Below are 19,600 nucleotides of genomic sequence, written 5' to 3'. Positions count from 1 at the left end.
ATTTGTTCTCTTTGGTTGGGTGTGCTCGGGACAAACTGGTATTCAGAAGCATTATTGTCACACATAACAGTAAATCATGGTGTAACAGTTTAGTGCTACATGAACGAGTCTGCATGTGCAAAGCATTGGGCTTGCAAGCTCCCCCTTTCCCTATCCTCTTTCCAGTGTTACAGAATCCTTATGAGGAAAGATTGCAGCATTTGAGACTGTTTAGTTTAGAGAAAAGGTAAGAGAGAGAAATTTATAAAATTATGTATGCCATGGAGAAAGTGGATAGAGAACTCCCCCCCCCCCATAACACTAGAACTCATGGTCACCCAATGAAACTCAATGCTGGAATATTCATAACAGATAAAATGAAATATTTCTTCACACAGCACATAGTTAGACTATGGAACTCCCTCCCACAGGAGGCAGTGATGGCCACCAACCTAGATGGCTTTAAAAGAGTTTTGGACAAATTCATGGAGCAGAGGACTATCAATGGCTTCTAGCCATGATGCCTATGCTCTACCTCCACAGTTGAAGGAACCAATGCTCTTGAAAACAAATTGCTGGAGGGGAGAGTGCTCTTGTGCTTGAATCCATCTTGCAGGTTTCCCACAAACATCTGGTTGACCACTGGGAGAACAGGATGCTGAACTGGATGTGCCATTGACCTGATCCATCAGGCTCTTATATGCTTATGTTTTGTTTTAGACCATGATCCTTGGTTCAAATATAACAGTAAGCTGGGATTCTGTAAAAGTGAAACTAAACTTAGCTGAAGTCACATTCCTAGCCATGCTGGAGGAAGAGGAGACGGGAGCTTGCACGCTCAGCATTTTGCTGGAGTTTAAGGCTCATCCACAGATCATGAATTATGGTTTAGCAATGCATTACATGCAAACATGACCATTGAGTTTGTATTGTCACTTGGAAGTATTCATAGTCCTTGTCTCCTTTAGACAGATTTTGTATTGATGAATTTGGTGTTTGTGTTCTATGATTTTTGACTGTGAACACAATATGGGTTGGTTTAATGGCTTTTTAATATTTTTATTGACACTGTAAGCTGCCTAAAGTCTGTTGGTTGAGTAGAGTATAATGTAAATAAGAAATATTTAAGAGGGCATAATTATGAGGGTGTGGAAAATGTTCTCCCTTACTAAGCAATTGAATTAGGATACATAATTTGGTAGGATTTTAATGGGAAAGTGACTGTTACTAATATAATGCAATTAGCTCCAAGCTGTGTTGGCAAGCTGAACTTTATTTTAGCAGTTCTGCCAAGGGATCTTCAACAAGGCTATTTTTTTCTTGTGTTCTTGACTTTGCTGTACCTCAGTTTTTCAGGCTCCTAAACTGGAAAGGCAAAAACGTCAATATATTTACAAGTGGCTTGAGTGGGGAACTGAGAATGTTCCTTTTTGCACATCAGGAAGGATGTGGAAGTGAGATATTTCTCTAAAAATAACGTAGCTAGTCCTGCCATCATCACAAAGGCTGACTTTGAACATTGCCGCAGTGCACAGTCACATTATACTAGTTTTTTGAATCTGGTTGTTATAACCTCATTTCCATAGTGGATTCAGATATTTTGCTGCTTCCTTGCAGTTATATAGTTAGTCAACATAGAGCTATATTGTACTTTCAAGGAGATTTGCCGTGGCTGGTTCTGAGCTAGATAATCTGGGTGCAAGGAGCAATGACTCTATTCTCATGCGTGCACTAGAGTGTGGTGTTGCCACTTTGTGTATGTTTTTCTTCGTACTGGGGAGTGCTCTCTGTTTTAGATTGCAATAACATCAGTGTGTGGGAAGAGAATCAATAGTGTGTGAACTCCACAATCAGGACCAACAGGACATAGGTGACTTCCCAAGGCAAGCATGAGCTTGTCCAGGGGACAATGGGGAATACAACAACAGCTGTACTTTAATTTTGTGTTATGCCATGCCCCCCCATGGCCACCATTTTGTGATAGTGCCCATAGCAGTTTCTCAAAATTCAAAATGTGTCCATTGGTTGAAATTGATTAGTAAATCCTGGTATTCAAAATACCAAGCGAGCTGGGCCTATGATATGATTTGGTAGAAGGCAACTTTCATGCTCATCATGTTTTGCTTTTGATCCAATATATTTGTGCTGTGGTTGCTCTTAGTGGGTGATTATAGGAACTTTGATTACATTTGATAACACACAACTTTCTAGGACATATTTGAATACAAATGTGAAGTGACATAAAAAAAAAATTCTACCACAGAAAGTACATTTTGTAACCCTGTCACCCGACAGTACATTTTGTGTGCTGTCAAATATCTTAAACCCAAAGTATGTTAATTTTCATGCTAATTTTTAAAAAAGTACAGCAAAATACATAAATACATTATTTTTTCTTGCTGATTCAGAAAGGTCATGTTGCATACAGTGGTCAAAACAGCATCATTGAATATTACATGTATGGGAAACAATAGCTTTCACTATATCATTGTTTTATTTTTATTCAATAATCAATATAACTTAATTTTAAAAATATATCAGATGACATTGTAACATAAGAGGGTACAATTTTAACTATTCTCATGAATGTGTGATACCAAAATAAGCCCAATCGGTTGAAAAATAAGCAAAATAGGAGGTTTTTTCTAAAATGACGCAGAAATTTCATTGGCCTAAATCACGTGAAAATAGAAATCTTCAAAAAATTATCCCTCGCCCAATTTTGGACCAAAAAATCTTAAAAAAATAATTTGAGGTTATCTCATAGGTATCTACATATTAAAAATTTTTTTGAAGAAAATCTGAGTTGTGAGAGCACATGGCATCAGGTGATTTGGCGTGGAATGACCCACAAATAAGTAATACAATGGTAGGGAAATTGTCATGTGAAGATTAAAAATTTGGGTAGCTACATTCCAAACTGAATTTCTACTTGGTGTGTTTTTCTCTGGGTATTTATATAGTATGCAATATTAAAATAAATTTATTTTCCAAAGGCATGCTTTGGAACCCTTCTGGAACCCTTTCTAGTTATGCTTAATCAGTAGAATTAAATCACATCATCCTCTCAGCATTTACTGTTCTTAAGCTGTTGACTTTTCACAGTTGTGCCCAGCAGTATTGTTTAGGTTCTGTATAACCATTTCACAAGACCAATGACCAAGAGTGATGCTAGGTAATAATCATTCTGGAACTTTCCAAGGTGTGTAATATTTGCCTGCTTGGCCTCAGTTTCATACTTTCTTGTCTAGGCTGATTCTTCATGGCTTGGTGGTGATAGTTACGTAGCTGAGTAAGTGGAGAGCTAGATTATACATATAGAAATTACTTGCATGTAGTATTTGATACTTGCTGGCTATATCTTAAATAAAATACTTTTAAATTTGTGGCAAGGGGAAATTGGTGGAATTGTTCACAATACTGTACAAGAAAAAGTAGTTCTGAGAGTCCACAGAGAGCCTTCCTGGCATTCTGTCTCTTTACTGCATTATTACCTGTATTATTATGTCCTGTTCATTGAAATACTAAAAAGTGCTAGTACATTAGTGGTATGCTAGGGGTGCTTAATGTTGGTATAATTTTTGTTATAGATCCTGGCTCTGCTGAACGTACAGCACAAAAAAGGAAGTTTCCAAGTCCTCCACACTCTTCCAATGGCCACTCCCCGGAGGACGCATCATCAAGCCCTATTAAAAAGAAAAAGAAACCTGGCTTATTGAACAGTAATAATAAAGAGCAGGTAATAGAAGTCGTGGATTTGATGCAGTGTTTTATATGAAACCATTGGAGATTACTAGGTGCTCTACTCTTTCCTTGGTCCAGTATCTGTACTTATGGTAATAGTTCTGCATTGGCTGTAGGGTCTACTGAAGATGGAGATTACTGTTTTATTTCTAGTTTCTACAGCAGCCAAGATTTATCTGAAACTAAGAAGTGAAGTCTAAATGAGTGCTATTTTTGTAAGTAAACAGAATTCTGGTTAAACAGACTCTAATGTCAAATTTTCTTGCCCCTTATATTGAATAGACCCCCCCCCCATACTTCCAGGGTTTGACCAACCTAAACAAAGGGAATCGTTTATTCTTTATTTATTTAAAATAATGAATTCACATAACGTATGAAGAGGTCTACTGAATCAAGCCAAAAGCTTATCTAGTTCAGAATCTTACTTCCAGACATGGCCAACCAGTGTTTCTCCATCACTTTGGGCCTGAAGCTCTGGTAGCCAGTCCTGCTCCTCTCTTCTCAGTTCCCACACTCAACAAAAATATAGGTGCAGATCAAGGGAAATAATAGTACCACTCTATTCTGCGTTGGTCAGACCACACCTGGAATACTGTGTCCACTTCTGGGCTCCACGTGTGCAGAGAAGGGGCAACCAAAATGATCAGAGATCTGGAAACTAAGCCTTATGAGGAGCGCTTGAAGGAGCTGGGTATGTTTAGTGTGGAAAAGAGGAGACTGAGAGAAGATGTGATAGATGTGATACCTTAAAGGATGTCACATGAAAGAGGGAACAAGCTTGTTTTCTCCTGCTCTGGAGGGTAGGACTCAAAACAATGGCTTCAAGTTGCAAGAAAGGAGATTCCAACTAAACATTCGAGAAACCTTTCTGACAGTAAGAGATGTTTGGCAGTGCAACAGACTCTCACTAGAGGTGGTGGACTCTCCTTGCTTGGAGGTTTTTAAGCAGAGGTTGGATGGCCATCTGTCGTGGGTGCTTTAGCTGAGATTCCTGCAATGCAGGGGGTTGGACTAGATGACTCTTGGGTCCCTTCCAGCTCGAAGATTCTATGGTTCTAGGACTCCTATGCTAAGCACCACTTACTTGCTGCTTGCTGGGTGTTCTGCTGGCTTTTACCTTGGAGAAACCCAAGTAACTGAAGCGGATGAAAACAGCCTCATGTGGCTGTTGTTCAAGAACTCTGGAGATGGACTTAGGGCAGAGCAGCAATTAGCAATTTCAGTGGAACAGGCTATCGTGAGGAGGGGCTGTTATATTGCTCTGTCTACCATTTGCCCCACTCTGCTTGTTGCGCTCTTTATAGCACATTAAATGGCAGTGTCTCCCAAAGTGTGCTTCTGCCAGCCCTAATGGCAATGGCCTCCCAAAGTGCCATTTTGTAAGTAAACAGAATTCTGGTTAAATAGACTCTAATGTCAGTCAAATTTTCTTGCCCCTTATATTGAATAGACCCCCCTCCCTCCATACTTCCAGGGTATGACCAACCTAAACAAAGGGAATCGTTTATTCTTTGAATTCACATAACGTATGAAGAGGTCTAATGAACCAAGCCAAAAGCTTATCTAGTTCAGCATCTTACTTCCAGACATGGCCAGCCAGTGTTTCTCTGTTACTTTGGGCCTGAAGCTCTGGTAGCCAGTGCTGCTCCTCTCTTCTCAGTTCCCACACTCAACAAAAGTATAGGTGCAGATCAAGGGAAATAATAGTACCACTCTATTCTGCGTTGGTCAGACCACACCTGGAATACTGCACCCTTCATGGGTGCCTTGCCAGCAGGCTACTTAGCTCTTTTGCAAGTAAACTGAGCAGGGCTGGGAAGTTCTGGAGCTGTATGTTTTGAGAGAAATACAATGCTGGAGTGCTAAAGTGCTGCTGATCATTCATTTGCTGAAATATCCTACTCAGAAAGTGTTTTGTCTGTGATGGCAAAATACCTTCTACATTGCTACTCCAGTTGCTACTTTTGTATCTGTATTGCTAAAATGAAACAACAAATGCACCACTAACAACTAATGCTACTTAGTAAATAAATATAGCAAGAGAATATCCAAGAGATAATTTTAGATTGCTGATATTTAGATTGCTAAATAGTTCCAGGGAAACTAGGAAATTTTTCTACATTATCATGCTCTATTGATCACTATGTAAGCACACTAAAAGCAACTTTTCCCTAGTAATAATGATTTCAAGTAAATGAGTCAAAGCCCAGGTATACTTAAGCAAATGTAATATTTATGCATTTTATTTGTATACCACACTTCAACCAAAGTTCTCAGAATACATAGAAAATATCTATTACAGATTAATCCTAACCGGCTAATCATTGGATGCTTACTGTGTTAAACAGTTTCTCCATGCCTTGGAGAAACTCCATGTTTAGCTGTGGTATTAGTTTCTCTGATGCTGTAGCATTTGTTGAAAAATGGTATCTCCTAATGGAGATTTCCTATTTTCTGCATACTCATCTCCTAGTCTGTCTTCTATTAATAGAAAATAATTAGGGCATCATGTGGCGCTGCCCAAATTTTTGAGGTGGCAATTGAAGACAATGAGTATGTGGTTGCTATATTTGTATGATTGCAATAATCATCTTCTTGTGATTGTAGTATTCATAATGTAACTACAACCACTAAAGCACTTTCAGATTAAGTATAACTAAGCAGTGATTATTTCTGGTAGGCTAAGCAACCACAACAAAAAGTGAACAAAGCATTCTTGGAAAATACTGTAAAATTCTTCATACATTTTACAGTAAAAAAGAAAGATCTACATTTGAATTTTTGCAGTAATTCTTAAAAGCACTAATCTTGCTTAAATAACAGCAGTGCTATTGTTCTTTTGAAGCAACTGCAAAGTCATTCTAAACTATCAGTACCACATTTGTCATTTTTGGTATTCTAGTTTTTGATACAGTAAGAACTGAAACTAAGTCTTCCTATCCTGAAGCTGCTGAGAGAGAACATAACCAAATGCCTCTTTTGGTATTTCTGATACATGTGTTCCTTCCCTATTTCTATGGGAGTAAATCAGGGGAGTGTAACATTTTTGGTATTGGCATATAGTTGGTGATAATATGACACACTATTTGTTGGCACACTTCTCAATGTAAAAGTTAATACTGTAAGTGGGAACAGCAGCAGTAGCAATTTGGATATGGCAGTCATAACGTGTTACCTATAGTGTTGAAGTAGGATTTGTAATGGGAAGTCTCTCTCAAACAGCAATGTAGTTAGGACTATTTATGTATTAAATATTTCTATCTTACTTTTCTATGGATCATGCCTAAGGCAGCTGCCAACAACTGGTACAAAAACATGAGTAAAACTATCTTATATTTTAGAACTAAATACATTAAAGAAGTGGAATAAAATATAATGAAAGAGCAGAACAAATAATGACAATAACATGCCAGAGAGAATGGAAAGGAGAGTAAAAGTTGTCTTGTTATTAGCATGCTGATGGTACAACATTTAAATCTCCAAACAGCCTCGCCCAGTGATTTTGTGCAGATGTTGAAAAGCTTAGATGACAAGATGGAACACTCTGAGTTACCATAGCCTAATTGCAAGCAGTAATTTTCAGCATTGTGTTCTGGAACAGACCCTCCAGGAAAGACTGGAGCCACTATTAAAACAATGTCCCCAATCCTGGCCAGGCTATGCAAATGGATACCGTGTCTGATTCTATCAGAAGCGACTGAATGGATGTAGAAAATCTACCTCATCCAGGAAAACCTGGAATTGATAAGTCATCACATGCTCAGTCAGCTTAACCAGGAATGGAATGTTGGAGACTGGCTAGAAATGATCAATGAGAGTTTTTTCCAAGAAACGTTTTACTACCACTTCCTTAAGACCATATTGGACCATGCAAGAAAGACATTTACCACTCTTCTGACCTACTTGGCTAGTTTTTATCTGGCAATCTTAATAAATTGTATGTGGTAGGCCCTAGCCTTCAAAGAATCTTGTCCATGTCCTCAGGTTCTACAAAATGAAAAATATCCATAACAGTTAGGTAAGCAGTTATTTAGAGGTGTATCCTGCAGTACATACTAAGCGTGCAGCATCTTAAGTTGGAGCACGTCCAAGCAACTTTTAACTGAAGTGTCTCAGGTGTCACCTAGTGGTCATAACTATTACTAACCTATTGCAGAAAAAAGAAAAAAGTCACAGTTAGTTATGTTACTGTTTCTAGAATTGAATTAATATTGATAGAGTATCTCTAGTGTTACAGCTATTTTCAAGTTGCTGTGAAAATAAGGAAAGGAACCTTTTTTGAGCTGAAAAGTTTTTGCAGCAAGTTGTCCAACAGGATGTGAAATCCAGGATGATTACTGTCCTAGATTGCAAGCAACATATTTCATGCCTTCATAGAACTCTATAAACTTCATCTCCAGCAGCAGCCAAATAATTGTTTGAACTTCAGAGTCACTGATTTCTATATGAAGCAATAGTTACTTCCAAGAACTACTGATTTCCCAGTGGCAAACTGAACTTCAGTTTTTGATTGAATACTGTAAATGAGTTTGAGGTTGCAGTAATGTTCAGTTGTGTAACATTTAAAAATATATAAAGAAGGCTAAAATTGTATAGAGTAGCCTTTCTCAACCATTGGTCCTGAGATGTTGTTGGACTACAACTCTCATCATCCCTAGCTAGCAGGATTAGTGGTCAGGGATGATGAGAATTGTAGCCCAACAGCATCTGAGAACTGAAGGTTGAGAGAGGCTGGTATAGAGAGTTCAAAGACTGAAACTATATAAGAGTTTTAAGTTTCTCCTTGGGTCTGTTTATTTGGTTTTCTAACTTTGGAAATATTGGGAATGTCAGGTCTCAAGTGTGGTCTTTTTGTTTTGCTGAAGGTGTTCCTTGGAGGCTCAAGGAATGTGAATGAGGAGCACTCTCAGGACAAATCTCGTCTGCGCTAAAGAATTGCTCCTAATTGGAGCAGTGGGGCCACTTTAGTTTTAGTAATAATGTTTGGCATTTGCCCTCTGTCTTTGCTTATTTTGTCCATCAGTGTTGTGTATTCATTATCCTTTTGACACACTACTGCAGTTTATGTTGCAGCATATTTTATGATACCTACTGGACCACATTTAGAATTGTACACTAGGAAATGATGATAGGTTTGGTCATATTAGTGACCTCTTTTCACATTGACATGCCTTATTGTAATAACTAGATTAGAATGTATGTTTGGTGCATTTTGGTGTGAGCAGAACACCTAGCCACCCAGAGTGGCTGGGGAAACCCAGCCAGATGGGCAGGGTATAAATAATAAATTGTTGTTGTTGTTGTTGTTGTTTATTATAACATATTTTGAACACACGCTGCTGGAACTGCAGAGGTGTTGGAATCATGTGTTTCTTTGGAGTTGACATGGGTTTAGCTATTTTAAGTGTTTTTTATTCCTGCAGGATTACTTTCTTTGCAAAGATATTAAAGGCAGAAAAAGTACAAAATTAATTTCTATTGTGAACAAACATGTCCTGTTTCTTTTGGGCTTTTATTTCATTTTCATATACAGAATGGCTAAAGACCAAAATATGCTTTGCTTTGAAGCCAACTTCCACTGTTAATTAATTTAGAATCAATGTTTTCTGAAGTCATAGCTGAGCAACTATTGAGTTGGCCCAGTTGTCTTTTAAAAATATGTTAATGGTTTTGAGCAAGAAGGGTAAAGGGTCAACATATATTTAAAGCATTTTATCTGAACTGAAATGACTCCCTAAACTTCTGGAAGCTAAATGACAAAGAAGTCTGCCCTCAGACTTGTAATCTAAAAGAAAAGTCATGTAAAGGGAAATAAGCTAACACAAGCATTTATTTTTAAAGGTACAAAGTTCTTGTAACAACAAATTTGAATAGAAGCAGAGCAGGAAGATATTCTTTTCCCTGTCTCTCGCTTGGCTATAGCCTGATGGAATGGCACATTTATTTCCAGACAGATACTTGTAAAGAGAGGTATACAGTGGTACCTTGGTTTGCATACGTTTTGGAATACGAACATGTCAAACCCGGAAGTGCGTGTCCCGGTTTGCAACCTATTTTTGAAATACAACCCATCTTTTTTGGATTACGAACAATTATTTTTTTTTGAGCCCCCATTGGCAAAAGCACACCTTGGGTTACAACCTGTTTTGGTTTACAAACGGACCTCCGGAACGGATTGTGGTTGTAAACCAAGGTACCACTGTATGTCCTCTCCCTTCCCCTTCTAATTTTTTCACAACTGTGCACATGGTTTACTACTGTCCTGCACCTTTCTGTTCAAACATTCACACATTTAAAGCACATGAAATGTCGGGAAGCTTATGTTTATATAACTATTGATTGTATAAATACAAATAAGTTAAATTCGGATTTTTCTGGTGAAGGTTGTCCGATAGAGTCATCTGCCCAATAAATATAGTTAATTATGCTTATCTATGTACCATTGCAGCTAATGCAAGTTTCTTTCCCAATGCAAGTATTAGATGTGGTGTAGGGTGTCTGATATATTTCTGGACAATGGGTTGATTCTCCCCTCAACCCACCCATGGTATTTGCTTAAAAAACACATACAAGTATACAGTTACTAACTGCATCTAGTTTGGTCCTAATTAAAGTACATCTAAGTTGAGACAACTGTACTTGCCTGAGGGAGATATATGTTGCTCTGGTTTCAAATGCTTATTATGTACTGATTGAGAGAAGTCATCTGAATTAATATTAGGTGGGCTGTATCAAATGCTGGTGGGGGCTGGTTGGTCATGTTTGATCATCATATTTATTTTAAAATACAAATTTGTTTTGAAACCAAACCTGTCTTTCTTGCCTACATTTCAGTCAGAACTAAGACATGGTCCGTTTTACTATATGAAGCAGCCACTCACCACAGACCCTGTTGATGTTGTACCGCAGGATGGACGGAATGATTTCTATTGCTGGGTTTGTCATCGGGAAGGCCAAGTCCTCTGCTGTGAACTCTGCCCTCGGGTTTATCATGCTAAGTGTCTGAAACTGACAGCGGAGCCAGAGGGGGATTGGTTTTGCCCAGAATGTGAGGTTAGTCTATCTGAGGTGAATATGTGTCTCATTGCTACTGGTTTTCACCTCTCAGAACCATGTTTTTTTCTTTCCAGTGTGACTTCCTGGTCACTTTTTGGAAAGGCAGAGAAGCAATGCAAAGTTGCATCCAAAATAAGGCTTTTGCCAATATTTACCATTCTGTTTGTTTTTCTTTGATTAATGTTTCTCCCCATCCTTATCACCTACATCCTCTTTGTTCATTGTGTCTTGTACCACTGTATGGGGATGGCAGGGGCATTTGTGTCCATTTGCGCCTCCTGAGCGACACTTAGCTTGTTGTGGTGAAAGCAGTTTACGTATGATATCTTCCTCGCATCACTTTGGTGTGTGCAAGGCCAGTTGTATGATTCCTTTCTGCCTTATTCTTTCCCTGCTGGGAAGGATTAGCCTTCCCTACCTGTTTTCTGCATTCAGATACTTACTGAGGCAATGTAAAAAAACTTCACAGGGAAGCAGGTTCCAGACCACTAGCATGAAGTATGAATGGGGATTTAGTCATTGCCTCTGAGATTATTAGTATAAAGAGCAAAGAAGAAAAAAACTTGGCAAAGTAATACTGTACAGGATAGATACCAGCAATCTTTCTAGGTATGGCAAGACTGCTAGCCTTGCACACCAACAGGTAGATGCCTCAGTATAATGAAAAATGGTACACTTCATTTAGAAAGAGCTTAATTATAGTCCTCTACATTTGGAAGCATTTTCAGTTTTATTTGTTAGGGGGAAAATAGAGGACCTAAATAAGTTATTTGGAGTGATCATTGCCACTCAGACAGATTCCATTATCCTCTATGGCACCATGATTCTTTCCTGTTAACCACGATTCTCTGGTTCACAATCTTCCTTCCTGTCCAAGACAAGTGGTGCAAAATCCTAAGCTCCTTGGGCATAATGTTGGAAATAAGGAAGATTTGGGCAAGTGCCCAGCCACATTTAACTTCAGGATTCATAATTAAGTAGCATTTGGGGGGTCAGTCAGAAACTGCCAGCAAAGCCAGCCTGTCTTCATCCTCCCCCATCCCCACGTGAATCTTTATAGGGTACCATTTCTGAACCAATAGGACATTTTCATGAACACAGGACTGTTGCAATATTCATTGCACCACCTAAGGGAAAATTAATTATCAACATCCATGTCTGCATGTGGCATTAAATTTCATGATCCACAATAATAAAGGGGTGATGGGGTGCTCATCTGCACGCATTTTGCAATTTTTTCAGTATTTTCAATCTTTACTTTTAGAAAATTACTGTAGCGGAATGCATAGAAACACAGAGTAAAGCTATGACAATGCTCACTATTGAACAGCTATCCTACTTGCTCAAGTTTGCACTACAGAAAATGAAACAGCCAGGGGTAAGAATAATATGTGTTACTATTTCACTCCACTGGATATTGTCATTCAGCCTTTAGATTTCTGACTACATGTAAAGCTCCCCAGAATTGTCTTACCCTATCTAATGTATAGTGGAAAAAATTGGTTTCCTGCCACCATGGGAGGTGGGGGGGGGGGGGGAGGGAGAAGGCATTTACTATTAAGACCAGCAGACTGCCATCTATAATTTCATGGCAGATGTTTGTTCACAAGATGTTGGTTTATGTCTAACTTGCACAATCACTTTTGAACAAATCTTTAGCCAATTATATAAAAGAGTTTAGATGATTTGATATCTATAAATTTAAAAGAGTAAAAACAATAGTTCTGAAGTGAAAGGCAAGCTTTCTTTGTTTTAGATTATTTATCTCTCTGTCATAGCATGTAAAATTTTAAAGGTGGTATTCCCCTATTCCCCTATTCCCCCATTTCTCTCACTGGAGGCACTTAGTTGTATCCAACTGAATTATGCTCAGAGTACACCCATTGAAATCAATGGGCTTAAGTTAGTCTATTGATTTCAGTGGTCTGTTCAGAGCATGATTGAATTGGATGCAACCCGATGGTTCTAAAATATCCTTGCCACTTGCTGTTTTTACGAGGACTTGTACTACTGTTGCTTTTGCTTCTGCTAAATAATATTAGATAATGTGTCCTCAGCCTGTTTGGGCAATTTTTTACTTTGACAAAAGTTTTAATTGATTAGTTGAAACCAGTTTTAATGCAATAAATGTTGCAGTCCTGACTCTCTATTTTTGCTTTTATTTAAACAGACAGAGCCATTTCAAAAGCCAGTTTCACTTGATCAGCATCCAGATTATGCAGAATACATATTTCATCCAATGGACCTTTGTACATTAGAAAAGGTTGGTTGATAGCAAGGAGAAAAATCCTATTTAATTCTACTAGATTGTTGTTACTGTGCTCATAACTATATGTATTGTCTCATTCTAAAATCCACGCAGTTTTCCCTTTAGATGATGAGCAAGCTGGCCCAATAGCTATACTGGAAATATTGGCCTTTATTATCCTTTGTGTTGTTGTTATTATTATTATTATTATTATTATTATTATTATTATTATTATTATTATTTTACCCACCCTTAACCACAAGGTCCCAGGACAGGTTATAGCAATTTAAAACATTAATATCAAAACACAATATTAAAAACAGCTTAAAACAACTTAAAATTACAAAAATAAGGTGGGTGTTGGTCTTGCTGCTGTGCTAACTTCTCTATTATTTTATCTCTTTGTTAGTAACTATTTTCTTTTAGAACACAACAAACCTGTTTCCCCCTCTTTTTATATGGGTGAAAATTTGCATCACAATAATTTTTTTAAGAGTTTATTTTGCCCCCATCTTACTGGGGTTTCCTTCTTTGTGTTACAACTTTTTATCCTGTATTATATGTATACCATTTAGAGGTTTAGTGAATAAACAATATATAAATCCGTTTAAATAAATAAATATATCCAGATATAACTATTATTTCCCACAGCCTATAAGAGCCATGCTCTTTCTAGATGTATTCTCGCATGACAGCAAACCATGATTAATGGTTTGCTATGAATGCACAGATAGCTCTTCCTTCACCCTGCCTTGCTAGTATTTGAGTGAAACAACCACAATTTTTGTCTTAGTATTTATGTCTGAACCAGGGGCTGTGGTTTGTTTCACTCCCAACAGCTATGATTGATAAGCCAAGAAAAAAACTTTGCTTCAGATTGTGGTTTTGTTCGGGGGTTGCAATTGTTCCACTCCAATTTGTAGGTAATGCCAATCCAGGCACTGTGGTTCTTGCTCCCATTCTCTAGTAAGGAGGAGTGAAGCAGGAGTGAACAGCTTGTCCATGGTGAACTGTTGTCATTATTTGTTTGTTTGTTTGTTTGTTTATCCATGTTAACCATGGCTTACTGTGACACATGGACACAACTTCTGTTTCTCCCATATCTGTCATGTGCCTCATCAGTTACAAACTATTAAGGTTAATTTGATGGAATTTAGGAGAATATGGCAGATTCTGGAAACAGGCATAAACGGCCCCATTGTAGATGAGTTTATTTATTTTTAAAATGGCTGTAAACTGCACTAGAACGTCCAGTTTACAAAATGTTGACAATTTTGAGGATGGCTTTCTTAACTATTAATACCAATTTTATTGCCAACATTTTAAAAATTGTGATCCTACTCCACCAATATTTTGTTGAGCTGTCTTTTACCTGATTTTGTATATGAAACAGAAATTACCTTAGCAGCAATTGTTTTGAGTATCTTGGGACTTCTAAAACTCTTAGTCATAGTATGCTATTTTGATATGCAAATAAATTACATTTGTGTCAAATTAGGGCAAAGTTGATTATGTCAACTAAGTTCTTGACTATGAACAAACTAAAACACTTTTGACAGTAATCTCACTTTTGGTAAAATCTAGGCACAGCTTTTCATTAATATGTATGGAATAAAATGTGAATTTAGTTTCTGGATTTTCAAATTCCAATACATTTTTTATATTTTCTTTTGCAGAATGTTAAAAAGAAGATGTATGGATGCACAGAAGCTTTTTTGGCTGATGCCAAATGGATTTTGCACAATTGCATTATTTACAATGGAGGTAAGTATGTGTAAGATGATAAACTGTATCATTTGATCATGAGGCCACATTATGGTAATGCCACAACAAATGGCAGGCGAAGCATCCATAAATAAGAACTTGAAATCTAAATAAGTTGAGGGATTTAAACTCCAAGAAAGAAGATATTTCTAGTTGATTTTTTCATACTGGCATGACTTAAAATATATGTTACCGTAAGTTGGTTTGCTTTGTATGAGGCTAAGTTAAAAAATGTGGTTCTGAAATGCAGAATGCTAACACTAAAAGGGACTTCTATCCAATAATTACTATTTAAAGAGAGGATTCTTTCCAAAATGTTGTGGCCATGTTATGCCTGGGTTCAGGAAAGGATGAAAGCCTTATTTTTGCAAACCGTTCTTTGTTCTGTTAGTTTTCAATATACCAATAATTTCCCTTTAATAAATATTTTGAATACCAACCAATAGAAATATTTATTATAGATTGTAGTACAAATAACATGTCTTTACAATGGAGATTTTATTAGACATCTCTGCTTATCTGTTTCCTCAGGAAATCACAAATTAACACAAACAGCAAAAGTCATAATCAAAATCTGTGAGCATGAGGTATGTATTACCTAGTTAGTTTTCATACTGTATACATATTTTCACAGTAGTAAGTTCCAATGAGACTTGCTCTCACTTTAATCAGGATTGCAGCCTTAGTATGCTTAGTATGCTTAAATTTCAGAATTCACGGACTGGCAGAATGTATTATTCTCTGCAGTAGAAAATTATGAATGACTGCTCTTCTTACTCTGGATTCCTTCTAATAGAACAGTTAGAATCATAGAATCATAGAGTTGGAAGAGACCACAAGGGCCATCGAGTCCAACCCCCTGCCAAGCAGGAAACATCATCAGAGCACTCCTGACATATGGTTGTCAAGCCTCTGCTTAAAGACCTCCAAAAAGGGAGACTCCACCACACTCCTTGGCAGCAAATTCCACTGTCGAACAGCTCTTACTGTCAGGAAGTTCTTCCTAATGTTTAGGTGGAATCTTCTTTCTTGTAGTTTGGATGCATTGTTCCGTGTCCGCTTCTCTGGAGCAGCAGAAAACAACCTTTATCCCTCCTCTATGTGACATCCTTTTATATATTTGAACATGGCTATCATATCACCCCTTAACCTCCTCTTCTCCAGGCTAAACATGCCCAGCTCCCTTAGCCGTTCCTCATAAGGCATCGTTTCCAGGCCTTTGACCATTTTGGTTGCCCTCCTCTGGACACGTTCCAGTTTGTCAGTGTCCTTCTTGAACTGTGGTGCCCAGAACTGGACACAGTACTCCAGGTGAGGTCTGACCAGAGCAGAATACAGTGGCACTATTACTTCCCTTGATCTAGATGCTATACTCCTATTGATGCAGCCCAGAATTGCATTGGCTTTTTTAGCTGCCGCGTCACACTGTTGGCTCATGTCAAGTTTGTGGTCAACCAAGACTCCTAGATCCTTTTCACATGTACTGCTCTCAAGCCAGGTGTCACCCATCTTGTATTTGTGCCTCTCATTTTTTTTGCCCAAGTGCAATACTTTACATTTCTCCCTGTTAAAATTCATCTTGTTTGTTTTGGCCCAGTTCTCTAATCTGTCAAGGTCGTTTTGAAATGTGATCCTGTCCTCTGGGGTGTTAGCCACCCCTCCCAGTTTGGTGTCATCTGCAAATTTGGAATAATGAAAATTGAATAACACACTCCCAACTCCTACAGTAGCTGATGTTTCTCTTTACAGATGAATGAAATCGAAGTATGTCCAGAATGTTATTTAGCTGCTTGCCAAAAACGAGAGAATTGGTTTTGTGAGCCTTGTGTAAGTAAAATCTTTTTTTAAAGTCCACACTTAATCCAGTTTAAGTTTGGAGTTATTCTTTTGCTTCTTACTTTAAATCTGTAAGTGACCTAGAGAAATCTACTTTAGTTTATAAGTATGCATTTTTAAGCTACATTTGATGTGTAAATCCAAAAGTTGAATTTGTTCATGGTGGTCCTCCTCCTTGGCAGCGGCGTAGCGTGGGTTGTCAGCACCCGGGGCAAGGCAAGTAATTTGCGCCCCCTAACCCGGGGCAAGGCAAGTAATTTGCGCCCCCTAACCCCTAACCTGCCGCCGCTGCCAGCTTCTTCTTGCTGCTGCCTGGTCTGGTCTGGTGTGGTTCTCTCCCGCGCTCAACGGCCGCTGCACTGTCCCTCCCCCAGATAGTCCCTCGCTTTCTCTCCGCACCGCAGGCCTGGCACCCACGCCCTCCACAGTGGGCGGCGACCCGGCGGCTCGGATCGGATTCGCACAGCCAGCACTGCAGTGAGAGAGAGTGAGCCAGGTAGGGGCAGAGAGCTGCGAGTGCGAGCGCGCCCCCCCCAGATGTTGCGCCCGGTGCGGCCGGCCCCCCCTGCACCCCCCACGCTACGCCACTGCTCCTTGGCAGACTCAAGCACTCCAGCCTTTTGTGAAAAACAGGAATTTTGCTAAAACATCCAGTCCTTAAAATCAGTCTTCAGTTTTGCACTTGAGTTCAGTTTTAATTTATGTGAATAAAATGTCAAATATATGGTTTGATTGTCAATGTGCAAACTACTTCAACAGGTAACAGAAACTTAATGTAGTGGCCAAGAGTACAAGCACAGTTCAAATTCTCAGCCACTGTCTCTTGTAGGGACTTCGGTAAGCAAGCAACCGAGAATCAAAAACAGCCATAAAGAAAAAGTTTTTGGGTTCCTAACAAATTTTGAGATAGGGCATTTCTTTCAGTACATATCTGCTTTGGTGAACTGAAAGAAATTTCCCCAAGCAGTCCTATTAAGAAGCATTGAAAGAAATTCATTTGTTAAATATGTTTTCTTGAAATGCATTGGGAAACCTAATCACCTGTACGGCTATCTTTCCCATTTTAACACCTTGACAAGCCCCTGTTCTCCGTCTCTTTAATTCTCCTGCCCTCTAATATGCAATACATGGATAATGGAAAAGCCTACTTTAAATGACTGTTGTAATAGAGACTGAAGTAAAGGCCTCAGTTCTGCATCACATAGTCTGAAATAAATAATGGTTCACTGTACCCTCATTCTCATGTAACTCAAGCCAAACCTTGACTTAGCACAAACAAGTAGGCTCCTGAAACAGAGATCATACCTGCTTTACTCCTCTCCAGTCATTTTGCTGTTGTCCGGAGCTAAGCCATCGCTTTGCTCAGCATCTTGTCTGAATTCAGGCTTGTGGTTTAATGCTCTCCATACAAATCATGAGCGTTGTTTTCATGGAGATTCAGCAAACCCCATTCCAAGCAACTTCCAGAAGTGATGCATAACTTTCAATGTTGGGTGAGTTTTGCTAGCTATAGAAATAAAATAATTTCTAGGGCAAGCCTTCTGAATTCCCCTCACTACCACCACAAACAGGACTGAGATTTCAAGGAAAGGCAAGACAAGCATTTCTCTTCATAACATACAAAGAATGGGAAAACTTAAAACTGTTAATTATCTGGACAAACACTACCCTTTCTGCATAAGGAAGCTACATTGCAATATCTGAAATATGCAATCCATATCATATCTTAAAGTATTGTCTTGCATGCCAATAATTAGAAAGTACTACATGTCTTTAAATAGTTTCTCACTGTGTGGTCTCTGTGCACTTTCCTCTAGAGCAATCCACACCCGTTGGTCTGGGCTAAGCTCAAAGGTTTCCCATTCTGGCCTGCTAAAGCACTGAGGGATAAAGACGGTCAAGTTGATGCTCGTTTCTTTGGTCAGCATGACAGGTGGGAGTTCAGTCAAAAGGTGGTTGAATGGTTCAATGACTCTTCTTTTTTAAATATATATCTATTACCACACAGTGGTTGCTATTGCATAGTTCACATGTTATTATTCTGCTTTGTAGTGCTTCATATTAGTAGCATGTATAGTACATTCCATTTCCCCATTAATTATCATATTTTTATGTCTCATACCAACTGGTTGCCACCATGGCAATGTAAGCCTACTAAACATATTTTGAATATGTAAAGTTAACCAAGATATTGTTTTTGTATACACAACATTGAGGCAATGTTTTACTCCAGTAGCATTTACTCTCTGGGACATTATAAAGCCTATGCTAAATTTTGTGGCGGAGTAATAGATCATCATTAGATCAAACTATGTTTTTATGCCTTATACACATTATGTAGTTACTCTAACATTTTAGCATTACTGTAATGTTGTTAATAGAGGGGGGGTCACAAAAAAGAAACTTCGTAACATATAAACTTGAAAGACAAATATGTTGATGCTCCATGAGAATTTGTGTGATGTGGGGGCTCAGCCTTCATTTCCCCTTGAAACAGTAGCATAAAATTGATGGTGTGTGAATGGTGGAAGCAGCTGCTAAACTGAGTGCTGCAGCACTACAGAGCAAAGTTTCAAGGATGGCTATATTAGAACCCCTAAATTTGAAGAGACAGGTAGGGATACATGTTACACTGAGGAGAGTTACTTTCCCCCATTGCTTTCATTGAACTTGGGTGGGGACCCTGGCTTCCCCAATGACAAATTTTCTTTTTTTATATATAAATATTTATTAGATTTTCCAATTTTATACAAACACAAAAAGAAAAAGAAAAATATTAAAAACAAGTCAATTTCAGTAACAATTTTTCAATAACATGTTTCTTTGACTTCCTCATACCTCCCCTTCTTGTTTTCTAGTTCAACTTGTTAATCCAGCAAATCCTAATCTCTTAACATTCCTTTTAAAATAACACCTTATTTTCCACTCAACTTTTTAAATTTTATGACTTAAATAATTTTAATCCCTATTATC

The 19,600-nt window shown here is 38.3% G+C and overlaps 1 protein-coding gene across 29 annotated transcripts in view; it reads left to right on the top strand.

Annotated features, from left to right (window-relative positions):
• ZMYND8 (zinc finger MYND-type containing 8) overlaps positions 1 to 19,600 on the top strand; it is an 85,850-nt gene that overhangs the window by 39,040 nt on the left and 27,210 nt on the right. For 9 of the 29 annotated variants that reach the window (XR_014549160.1, XM_083618404.1, XM_083618412.1 and 6 more), the window contains 8 exons: positions 3,570 to 3,718; positions 10,558 to 10,791; positions 12,044 to 12,157; positions 12,950 to 13,042; positions 14,704 to 14,791; positions 15,323 to 15,378; positions 16,541 to 16,618; positions 18,445 to 18,560. Coding sequence is in view for 23 of the 29 variants with exons in the window: in XM_083618404.1 (XP_083474530.1) it covers positions 3,570 to 3,718; positions 10,558 to 10,791; positions 12,044 to 12,157; positions 12,950 to 13,042; positions 14,704 to 14,791; positions 15,323 to 15,378; positions 16,541 to 16,618; positions 18,445 to 18,560 (928 nt within the window). In the remaining 6 variants the exon portion in view is untranslated. Of the gene's footprint in view, positions 1 to 3,569; positions 3,719 to 10,557; positions 10,792 to 12,043; positions 12,158 to 12,949; positions 13,043 to 14,703; positions 14,792 to 15,322; positions 15,379 to 16,540; positions 16,619 to 18,444; positions 18,580 to 19,600 lie in introns of all 29 variants that reach the window. The other 20 variants (XR_014549161.1, XM_083618402.1, XM_083618410.1 and 17 more) reach the window with 5 other exon arrangements.

The sequence above is a fragment of the Podarcis filfolensis genome, assembly GCF_964270895.1.
Source record: "Podarcis filfolensis genome assembly, chromosome: 6".
Lineage (NCBI taxonomy): Eukaryota > Metazoa > Chordata > Lepidosauria > Squamata > Lacertidae > Podarcis > Podarcis filfolensis.
The sequence above is the reverse complement of the archived record's forward strand: the minus strand, read 5'-3'. Positions and strand labels throughout refer to the sequence as shown.